At 37.5% G+C, this 11,486-nt stretch overlaps 2 protein-coding genes across 2 annotated transcripts; one reads left to right on the top strand and one right to left on the bottom strand.

Annotated features, from left to right (window-relative positions):
- Window positions 1-2,611: 2,611 nt before the first annotated feature.
- On the top strand, window positions 2,612-3,685 carry LOC113349170 (glutathione S-transferase F13-like). The gene is made up of 2 exons (XM_026593099.1): window positions 2,612-2,937; window positions 3,022-3,685. The coding sequence occupies exons 1-2, from the start codon at window positions 2,739-2,741 to the stop codon at window positions 3,480-3,482; spliced, it is 660 nt and encodes a 219-aa protein (XP_026448884.1). The 5' UTR covers window positions 2,612-2,738; the 3' UTR covers window positions 3,483-3,685.
- Window positions 3,686-4,171: 486 nt separating this feature from the next.
- LOC113349169 (protein unc-13 homolog) lies at window positions 4,172-10,121 on the bottom strand. The gene is made up of 5 exons (XM_026593098.1): window positions 9,392-10,121; window positions 7,733-8,602; window positions 6,862-7,317; window positions 5,520-5,709; window positions 4,172-5,433 (listed from the first exon to the last, which is right to left on the bottom strand). Exons 1-5 carry the CDS (start codon window positions 9,914-9,916, stop codon window positions 4,505-4,507), a joined length of 2,970 nt encoding a protein of 989 aa, XP_026448883.1. The 5' UTR covers window positions 9,917-10,121; the 3' UTR covers window positions 4,172-4,504.
- Window positions 10,122-11,486: the final 1,365 nt, after the last annotated feature.

Here is an 11,486-nt window from a genome sequence, read left to right as displayed (position 1 = left end):
TTAAGTGTACTATGTTTAATTGGTCATTGCATTCGAAACTTTTTGAGGGATTTTCTCTTAGTACCTTAATATGTAATTGGAATGTTGTAACTGGTAAAAGTTAGCATTTTTGTATATGTTTCCCTTAGATTTCATCGCTTTGATGAGTGTTAAGTTTTTAATGAAATTTTCCATTTGTGTCAAAAAAAAACTACCTCACTGCCCGAAAGGTTAAATCCAGTTGATGGAACTTAAAAATGTTCACTCAAAGTACAAACACTTGCTTGAAACCAAGATAGTCTTAGTTTTACATTAATATTTAAATCTAAGAAGCAAATTACACAAATCAAGGAATAAAGGGTACCTTGGTTTACCACCGCCACATTGAGATAATACTCGGTTGCATGAATTATATGCTAAAGAATGCCCAATGGCCCTTAGTGATTAAGATGTCATTGTCTCCAACACCATAGTTCGGTTATTGGAACAATTTACAGGCATCACGTTTCCATGATACATTAATTAGCCAAAAGTAAAAATCCTAACAAATCCGATCGAAGGATTATTTTAAAAGTCAAACAAACATAAACATTAGGGTGATGCAAGAATCATCATTGTATAGCTTTTACATGTAAGAAAGTTATCTTGAGAGAAAGATTTAATAATAATCATACAATATCAATGTCATGTTTGTATTCAGTAACAATTAGAGATAGCACTATGGTGCTAGCTATCCCTTCCATATCCCTCAAATGTAGGGAAGGGATAGCACATGAAAGGAAATATTGCTATGGTGTCCTCTCATCCCTTCCCTACACGAGACGCGTTCTCGGTACCCATATGAATAGTGTCAAACGCGTACTCAGTACCGGTATAAGTCGACTCGTTGACTTGACCAAAAAACGAGTACTGAGTATGCGTTTCATAGGTTTAAGAACACATAAGAAGAGATAGTCGACCATTCTTGTTTTCTTCATCCTTCTTCCCTATTTCTGTCCTCCTCAACACTTTCGATTTGAAGACCTTGCTGTGCGATTTTGGAGCTCAAATTGAATGGGTTTGTTCATTACCATCCGGTGAAGCATTTACCTTCTTTAAATTCGTGGTTCATCATCAAAATCCTCCAAGCATTTACCTTCTTTAAAACTAAAATTCCACAAAATAGACAACAATTTCGATTGCACTTAGCACGTGCAACAAGACTTTAAACCCCTAGGTGACCCTAGTGGACGAGTTACAGTCTCGTGACGGTTTACACAGAGATTTACCCACAAAATCTTCACAAATATTTATTAAACTTTTAGTCTTCACTGGATGAAGCAGAAGAATTGTCCGGCGATTGATACTCTGGGAGTTTGGATACCATGAAATGATAGCTTTCATCAAATGTGAATGTTTCACCCTTTTCCTCCAAATAACGCGCTTTAACGACTTCGTGCTACAATAACACAGGACATTATACTTATTCTTGTGATTTCAAATCAATCAATTTAGCTTTGAAGGAAAGCAATTCAAAAATACGTACAAATTGTTGAGGGGACAGGCTAATATGGCTGGCGTTGAGAATCCGTTGTTGAATAACTATAAAATCTGAAATGGCTTTTTGGATTATCTGGTACCGATCATGAATTTGTTGAATACTTCTTCCCTTCGCATTTATAGAGAATTAGAGTGGTATTTATAGAGGATTTTGAAAAAATGGTTGTTGGGATACGACGGTGTAGAAAATAGAGTCGTTATTAATGATGGATAGTTAGGATCGGGTGTGAGAGAGGTGTAAACGAAAAAAAGGTCAAACAAATAAAATTTTGGAAACGCTTACAGAGTACCCGTGTAAAAAGTTACGCGTACTGAGTACCCGTATCAACGGATTTACGGGTACTCAGTACGCGTAAAGCATAAAATAATACGGGTACTGAGTACCCGTGTGATTTCCCTTCCCTACAAGGCTGATCAGATCTGATCAGGCAAGTAGAGAAAGAGGTGGGTATCCCTACATGAGTAGGGATTTAGGAGACCATAGTACTTGAGTTTTTGGGGTTTTGAGGGATGGAGAGGGATAGGGAAGGGATATCCCTCTCCATAGTGCTAGCTCTTATTGATGATCATGCTTCAAAAAGTATATTTTACTAAATATCAATTTAGGAAGAGAATTAGTTGTCAACATTTATATACATGAGGTCAGAATAGAGAGTTGAATCCTAATACAGACCGAGAGTCCGAGACAATAGTATAACGGTCTAGCCGTCCTTCGCCTAAGCATAAGTAGGGTTGAGTTATCTGGGCTGAGGCATAATATAGATTAATTTGGTTTATCTCTATCATCCTTGTTCCCCGGACACATAGACACCACTTCTTCTTATCTTATAAAATATAGATTTTTTTTGGGGTTTTCATACCATCCTGCAATATGACACAGTTTAGAACGATCGTTCTTTTCCGTTATTCAAAGTAACAATTGTTCAACTAATTCTAAGGCATGAGAATTGCCTACTTCATGGATATTTCGTACTTATTTTCTACAAAATAAAAAACTCAAATAAAACATTTATAGATGATATCACTACGTTCGTGATCAAACTCAACCTCCATTATATAATTCGCGAAACGATAAATTAGATTTCTACTCCAAAGTCCCTAGTCTATCCTTCATCTTTCTCTATATAATAAGAGAACTCAATTATGTATCCTTCATCATACACTTAAAACTCAAACTTCTCTTCTCTTTACTCTTCTTTCAGAAACAACAACTACTACTCATGGCACCCTTAAAGCTACATGGAGTTCCTTTTTCAACATGCACTGCTCGTGTGAGGGCTTGCCTCGAAGAGAAAAACGTCGAGTACGAGATTTGTCCGGTTGATCTTGGTACCGGAGCACACAAACGCCCTGATTTCATTTCCAAGAACCCATTTGGTCAGATTCCAGTACTTGAAGATGGAGACATCACTCTCTTTGGTGAGTGCTTCCTGTTCATTCTTTCCGAGCTTAAGAATTAATCTTGCTTTTTCTTTTTTTATGAAAATAGTTTCTTGGTTGCAGAATCAAGAGCCATCAACAACTATATCGCACATAAACACAAAGACCAAGGGACGGATCTACTCCAACTTGGAAATCTTGAAGATTTCGCAGAAGTACTTGTAGGATGTGAAGTAGAATCTCAGCAATTCAACCCTACGATGGGACCAATTTTCTTTAACACCTTTATTGCTCCTCTACGAGGTTGGGCTCCAGATCAAAAGGCTATCGATGAGAACGTGGTGAAAGTTGGAACAGTTCTTGATGTTTATGAAAAGAGGCTTAGCAGCAGTAAATATCTTGCAGGAGATTGTTATACACTAGCTGATCTTAATCACCTTCCTTATATTGCATATATCATGAAGACTCCACATGCTGATTTGATCAACTCTAGGCCTCATGTTAAGGCATGGTGGGAAGCTGTTTCATCTAGGCCAGCTTCAGTAAAGGTTTCCGAAGGATTGACCTTGGGAAGCAGCCACTGATCACTTATTTCCAGTAAGATGCTTCTTTTTTTTTTTGACACAACCCTGCCGCTCCTTGGGGATAGGTAGGTTGCAGTTATGGTGTGCTATGCTCAAGTTTATAATAAGTGTATAAGCAGGGAATGAACTGTATGTGTGTTAAATTTATCGTATCAGATAATAAAATACTAAGTGCTTATAATACAAATATGTTTCTTCATGAATTTTCTGTCTGAAATACAAAGTTGCTTCCCTGCAACTTCCCAGTGCGATAAGCCCATTTTATTTGAAATACAAAGTTCTCAAGGCATAACTACATGATTAAAATCCCCAAGTAGCTGGATTCAACTGACACAACTGACTAGATGGGCTAAACATGCTCACCTGCACAAAGTGGGAGGGAGAAGCTCCTCAAGTCATTGAAGCACCAAAGTTCCTTCTAGGTGTAGGTTATATGGTAGAGCAACGAAACATGCAGCAGCCTGAACAAGCTACAATCTAACCTGCTGGAGTGTCCAAAATATTTGAAAACATAGAACAGTTGTTACAACATGAATAATGATGCCAAAATGTCCCATGACTGGTGTACATATTACATAACACAACGAAGAATTAATGGTCAAGAATTGAAAAAGTACAACAAAAAAATAACTTGAAATCATCAGATCATCAACACCCTCTTTTACAAGTTTAAAATGAAGTGCAAGTACTGGGGGGAAAAAAGCCGCCGCTACTGAAGGAATGGTGGGGAAGCTGGGATAAAACAAAAATAGTTAAAAGAAACTGATTATACACATCTTGGCTTGGAATTTACTTCTGGAACTGGTCGAGTAAAAAATGGTTGAAAACAAATGATGAAAGAGTAAAAAGAAAAATTCTCACGATCAATTTGATTTTAGATGGCTAAGAAACAATATAATTAAATGTAAGGGCGTAAAAAATAGGAAATATAAACAAATATAAACGATGTGGTGCACCCTTATGAGAGCTGTCGCCACAGCCGGACTATTGCCTGCTTCACCATGTGCTAGACCTCAATGACATTACAGTTTCTTTGGCAAATTGTAAGTCTTCTTAAGGAACTTGGAAGCAGCATCATCATTTCTATAACACAGAACACGTAACAACGTGTTTGGCTCATTTGGATTCCATTGTGCTGAAGTTGCAGGTAACGGAAGTCTGGCTTTAGCAGCAGGACCATAAGATTCCAACATCATACGTCTGAATCGCTCAATTAGGCTTTCTGTTTCAGATTGAAAAAGTGGAAGGATATCTCTAGCTGTTTTCGAACACTTATCGATTAAATCATCGGGCAGTCCATCCCCATTAGACCAGTAAAGATCTTTAAGAGAGCTGAAATCATCCTCTATGATTTGAGAATCTTGTTTAGAGAATGAACGAGAAGGGCCTCCAGCAAGAAGTACCATTAAAAACCCATCAAAAGAGGCTCTCATTATGTCAGTGATCACACGTGTACGTACTCTACTGTGGACAGTCTCTGATATCAACTCCAGGTTCTGCTCGAGTTCTTTCAAAACAGGTTCAATTCTGGCAGATGATGGCTCACCAACATACAGACCTTCCCAAAGAACATGGCTCAAATCATGAAAAACTACCTTATAAGCTGTGGCCTCACTGAGCTGCTGTATTGCTTCAACACAAGCAGCTGGGGAGAGCTCAAACTTCTTCCCTATTCCATTTGTAATGTCATCCGGTTGAGCCGATTCAGCATTTCTTAGATGCGTGATAACTCTTTTTTCCAAAACTTCCAGTTCGACCCGGATGTGCTGCAAAGTATTCATACGAACACATAGTTGTGAAATCCCAAGGGAGTTCTCTCCATTCATTGTTCCAACCTGAGATTTTCTATTTTTAGAGGCTTGGAGCTTCTCTTTCTTCTTCCATGCAAATGTTGATCCTATTGTACATCTTGTTAATGCTGGCAAGGTGGGGATGTAAGCACTCCGTGATCCTGCAAGATATTAAATACATGTTAGAAACACAATCTATACATTAATTTTTTAAAGGTAGGAGAGAAGAAATTGGTGGGCATTTTACCGCATCCAGATTTTGCTTTTGAAATATAATGCAGAAGACATTTGTCGAGGCCAGTCATTAAATCAGGAAGCAAGGCTGGATGCATTGGAATCGGCAACTGAAAGAATGCATCCAAGGTTTCATCCACCATTCGTAGGACTTCAACGACCGAGGGAGCAAAGTTGTCTTTATTCGCCCGTGGATTCCACACCTGAAAAGACATAGTTGACAAGGTAAGGTAACTATAGAAAACTATGATACAACCTAGCTAACTTTACTTCTATGTCGAAAGGTGTTTGTTAATGCCACAAATAGCTGAGTTTTTTTATTACTCCACCGCAAAGAGGATACAACTCTCCCTAGGAAAAGTAATATAAAGAACAAACAGAAAATAAATAAACAAGAACTAATTTCCATTCAGAAATCATTCCCATCATCAATGTAGGGATTACATCAAAGATGAATTTTCATGAGAATGAGATTCACAGGCCATTCTAATAATTTAGTGTTCGACTCATGCAACTGGGAAAAAGTTCATAGTCGCATCACAGGTGTTTCAAGATTTTCTCATATGTAACATCTGCCATCATAAACTGCTGACACTTTTAAGCTTGACACGCATCACAGAAGTTTCATGATTTTCTATGCTATCATATGTAACATCTTCAATCATAAACTGCTGACACTTTAAGCTTCACACAGCTATGAAAAGGTTAAAATCTTTAAGGAATTACCAAAGAAACACCATAATGAAAAGCTTGGTATGCTTAGATTTGTAAAACCATATTTTACAGCATGTTTCAGAGTTCGCTAAGTTATGGTATATATGATCCGCCCATCCTATAAGATTACCCTCACCCTGTAAGACACATGACATTGACCAGGTGAAAAGATAGACTATTTATGCTGCATGTCATAACTGTGAAAGCGCGTTTAGTTGCGTAGCATATCGTCATAAATAGTTTCAGAAAATATTCTTTTGGTGCTTTTTTCCAGATGGTTCTTTCTGAATCAAAGCATGTGCACTGACAGCCAAACCCAACTCTCTTGTATTTTGCTAGTATTTGCTTGGTCAATGAGTTGCTACTACATAGAGCCTGATAGATCCCTCTATATGACAAGCTAACTAAAGACCGATGTAGGGCGAGGATTACATGAGCTATGTTACCACGCCAAAGTATAAGTAGATGGAGCACTTAATCCACTTTTACTATTTATAATATCCACTAGCAAATAATGCAATTTTAAGCATATCAAATAATTATAGTAGCTGAAAAGTGAAATAGAGAACTAACAACTTTTCCCATCAATTAGAGCAAAGAACAAAGAAATAGCACCTTGAAAGGAGTTGGCAGTCACTAACCTCTTGTTGCAAATTCCTATCTACCCAATCCTTCAACATGTCCACCCTTGTCTTTAGCCACCCCCTAACTAGATCGGCCATTGCAGTTTCAGCCTCGTAAGGAGGCATCTCTCTGATTATCCCTTTTCCACCGTCGTCACTGTCCACTGAATCTTCAACTGCAATTTGCACAAGATCTTTCTCCAGCTTGTCCGCAGCTCTCAACACATGTACTGCATCAGGAGTTAGCTCCTGGATCCCTTTAATGAATTGCTTCAGCTCATTCCCATAACAAACATGAAGGGTAGCAACAGCCACCCCTGCTGCAAGAGGATGCCATCTCTTGAAAATTGGACTGTAAACCTCCTTCTCCTTACATGCAAGTTCCCCAACACTCTTTGCAAGGATAGCAAGGACAGGAAGAGAATTTGGCTGGTGTCTTGATGATCGCCTGCTTGAGTCTGCCTGCTCCATTATCTGTCATAAGATAAAATCAAAGATGTTCTTTAGTTGTAAATCCCATACAAAAGTTGATAATAATACTTGGAACTTGAAACTAGTTTCACATTTACATAGATGTAAGACAAAGAAGTAGAGGACATGTATTGACTCATTATAAGGAGTTCTCATCACCTTATAGGCATGGGTGTGATTTTCTATACCCAAGTTTGCTTCAATGTAGATACAGAAGACATCAATCACACCACTATGTGATTTTAGGTACTTGGACGTTTATTGTGGGGACTTACAAATACATACAAACACGACCAAATAGTCTGAACTCAGACGCAAGATTATAACGAAGGAAGATTCAATAGCAATGAAGAACCACTGATTATATAAACTGCCTTTGTTTTAATAATTTTCTGATAAACTAGCAAATATAACTTGCCTGAGCAAAAGCAGTGCGAACTGATGACCTTATGTACGTATCTATCCTGTTCCTAGCCACGTCAACTTCTTCTTTCCTCCTCCTTCGGTACTCGTGAGAGATATCTTCCACTAAAATCTTGGCTGCCGACACCCCAAGTGATACAATGCTCTGCATTAAATCAACATTATCACGATCAAACGTGTCGTGGTAGGCAAGAAGTCTTTTCTCCACCCATCCGAGTATCGAACTCAATGTTGAACTCAAGATCTTGGAGTAGACTGGATCCTTTGTTGCCTTTGCATCTTTAGCTACTTCTGCCAACTGATTATCAGCAGCAAATAAAAGGTCGTTTTCTGTTTGACCAGTTGCAACAAAACGGTGAAATAAAACCCAAGTAAAGCAAAGGTTGTGAAGCATCTGGTTCATTCCAAGGATCACCCAAGTCTTCTTTATGAGTTCCAGAACTTCATCTATCTCCTCGATGATTGATGTTTCATCATAGGCGTCAAAAAGAGCTTCGAGAAGCATTTGGTATAGGCGAAGGTTTAATGGAAATCCATCTGCCCAATGGCATGCATCAGAGCCAAATCCATCAATGGACCTCGAAGCAAGAGGCATTACAGCACTGCGGAGGCTTTGCATCGATTCAGTGTTTTTACCAGTCTCTATAAGTTTTTCTGATGCTCCTCTTATTATTTGACGAAGGCGTTGTGCTGCAGAATTTGATTTTTCTATTGGGACAATAGGATGCAAGAGGAGACCAGCCTCAAGTACCTTCAAATTTCTCATTTGCCATGCTTCATACTCCTGTTGATCAGGAAAATCTGTTGATTTGAACTGCTGTAATAGCTCAAGTGGAAGTACCATTGAGTCGATACGCCTTCCAAGCTGTTATGAACACATACACGGTATTACAATCTACACTTCCATAAAAGTAATATTCCTCAAGAAAACAAACTAACACAGCTTACATTGACTAGAATTAAAGAATAAATCCAAAACAAATACATGAAACTATTTGATTAACAATATACCAAGGCAAACATGTCATGCCATGTAAACTTAAAGGTATAAAAAATAGAGATGCCACAATCAAAACCAAGAACCACGTTCTATTAGAATGTGAACAAAAAAGGTACATCATATTGATATTGCTAAGCTGCTAACTGTCTCAGCCAAGATTTCCACACAACTTTGAACCTAATATGTTCATGTGAAAGAACATGGTTTAGCAATCAGTCCCACAGAGTTCGCAAAGAAAACCAGAAACTGAACTGTGCCTTAACTGATAAAAGAACTAAACTCAATCAACAACACAATGAGAAGCAAATAAACAATCCATTTATAAACAAGAAACACAAGGAATTTTGAGAGACAGAAAACTTAGATCAACAAACTACCATAACTCACTCATCTTCAACCAGCTCACTGCCCAAATACTGAACAAGAATATAAATTCCCCACTATCAAAATCCAAACTTTCCACCAATTACAAAACACAAGATACCCAAACCCACCAACCGAAATTACTAGAACATGAACATAAATGCAAATTCCCTGAATTCTAACCTAATTTAGCTCACTGCCCAAATTACCAGCACATGAGTTCCAAACCACTAAAAACCAAAACTTTAATTTTTAAAAAGTGCCAAAAAAATAATAATAATTGGAGCTCACCTGACCAGCAGCAATCCTCAACAAACCCCTCCTGATTCTAGAATCAGTAGCTTCATTAACCCTCATCTGAACCCTCATAAGTTCACCAACAGTAACAGGCTTCTTAGACTTAGATGTTGGACTAATTTCCTTCCCAGGACTTTTCTTATTACTATTAGATCTCATACCTAAAGCTTTCTTAACTTTACTAGCAGCAGTTGAAGTAAGTGATCTCTGTAATGATAAAGATGAAAAATTTGATGAAGATGAAGAAGAATTAAAAGAAAAAGAAGGTGATCTTTCATGATTGTTCTTCTCAGATTGTGGTATGTAAGTTAATGGTTTCCCTCCTGAAGATCTACAACAACCTACAAAAATCTCATAAACTGTTTCTCTAAGTTCTGAATCAGATAAATCATTCTCTAATTCCCCAAATGGTGATGGTAGATCACTAATTGAAAAGCTTTTAGCTACCCCATTTGTGGAAATCCTCATACTTTCTCTTTTTGATTCACCCAGAATTCTATCTCTGAACAATTGAGCCATGGTGGGTAAAGGGTCTGTCTCTAGCTCTGTCTCTCTCTATAAGTGGAGAATTTGATTGTTGGTTAGGTATTTGAAGGTGGGTTTTACATAATTTGGAGAAAGGAAAATGAAAGTAATGAAATTTTTGGGTGGGGGTGGGGGAGAGAAAGAAACACCACTGTCTGTCTGTGATTGGGAGGAGGAGAGATTGTTTGTGTGGAAAGAGAGGTAATACTAGTTTTGAGAGAATGGAATGGAGTGTGTAGACTGTAGACTGTTGACAGCACTGCAAAATCTTACTTTTACTCGCTTTTTTTTGCTCTTTCCTTTTTTAGGGTTTTCTTTTTTTCTTTTGGTTTTCCACCTGTGCAATATTTATTATTAGATTTATTTCCTATTTTGAGGAGGCATTAATCTCTAGTTTGACTAGTTTCAAAATTGGTTTAAGGAGGGTTTCAAAAATTGAAATCAGATTTGTGCACATTCACTAAATAGGGTTCACTTGATATTTGAATCTCGACCGAAAAATAACATAACAGTATTTTTAGATAAATATGTATAATATTTTAGCGGAACTATCTAAAACAACTAAACAAGCACGATAGAATCGACACGCCTTTTCTTTCCGACAAATTTCTGAGAAAAATGTATTCAAAAAAGGCAAAAGAAAAGCTGAAATAGGGGCATAAGCCTGAACCTCCATCAAAGAAAAGGAAAGAAGCGAAAAAGTAAATCAAAAGTAAAAAATAAAATGCCAGAAATGTGAAAAAATTACACCCAGCGCATGTAACACGTCTCATCTCTTTTCGGGAGCTCTTCTCCGTTTTAGTTTCTTTTTTCACAAAACAAGTTGAGAACCGCCTGATGGAAGAGAAGGCGCATCTTCAATCTCCATCTTCTCTAGTACCGACGATGATGAAAATATTGGGTAGTCATCGTATTCCTTATCATCTACATAGCTGGCATATTAAATCTATTAGTTCTTGCACTGGCAGCCATGTTCAACTTCTGGGAGAACCATTCTTTGTTTCTTGCTCTTTATGAATGATTTTTGTTAAAGGGAGAGCAAAATATGATCAGAGGAGAGCAAAACTCGTAATCGACTCGTTAACTAGGTCTAACTCGGTATCTTTTTCCGACTCGGACTAAAACACCCTCAATTGTTACATGAACTCTTCGCACACTTCTAACCAATAACCTGGTAAAGATAATGTATATCGTTTTCCAATTTTTCTTTTGGTCGATCTGATGATAACGATGATTTTGAACTCTTTTTTCTTTTTAATTGACATTTTCTTAAAATCCTATCAATTATTTTATGTCATCAACATCAACCTGATCTAGTGTTAGTATTGATTGAATGATAGGTATAATGAGAACATCAGAAAGAATTTCTTTACAAATCAAGGGGATTAATTTATTACAGCGTAATATCGAAGAAGTTGAAAATGGTGTTAGGGCTTGATGTCAAGTGCTTAGGTCTGACTATGTGGTGGTAATTTTGTTCGTCTCTCGTTTTAATTTAGTCCTCTTACTGTTCTTTTTAATTAAGTTCTCTCGTTTTAATTAACTAGGACTAACTCAGTATATT

This window comes from Papaver somniferum, chromosome 2 (assembly GCF_003573695.1).
Source record: "Papaver somniferum cultivar HN1 chromosome 2, ASM357369v1, whole genome shotgun sequence".
Classification (NCBI taxonomy): domain Eukaryota; kingdom Viridiplantae; phylum Streptophyta; class Magnoliopsida; order Ranunculales; family Papaveraceae; genus Papaver; species Papaver somniferum.
This window is presented reverse-complemented; position numbering and strand designations above follow the sequence as displayed.

Excerpts from the sequence above, each read along its gene's own strand:
- LOC113349170 (XM_026593099.1), top strand. The coding sequence starts at position 2,739 with ATGGCACCCTTAAAGCTACATGGAGTTCCTTTTTCAACATGCACTGCT. Across the intron at positions 2,938-3,021 it reads TGGAGACATCACTCTCTTTG|AATCAAGAGCCATCAACAAC; the intron begins GTGAGTGCTTCC and ends TCTTGGTTGCAG.
- LOC113349169 (XM_026593098.1), bottom strand. The coding sequence starts at position 9,916 with ATGGCTCAATTGTTCAGAGATAGAATTCTGGGTGAATCAAAAAGAGAA. Across the intron at positions 5,710-6,861 it reads ATAGGAATTTGCAACAAGAG|GTGTGGAATCCACGGGCGAA; the intron begins GTTAGTGACTGC and ends ATGTCTTTTCAG. Across the intron at positions 5,434-5,519 it reads AAAAGCAAAATCTGGATGCG|GATCACGGAGTGCTTACATC; the intron begins GTAAAATGCCCA and ends AATATCTTGCAG.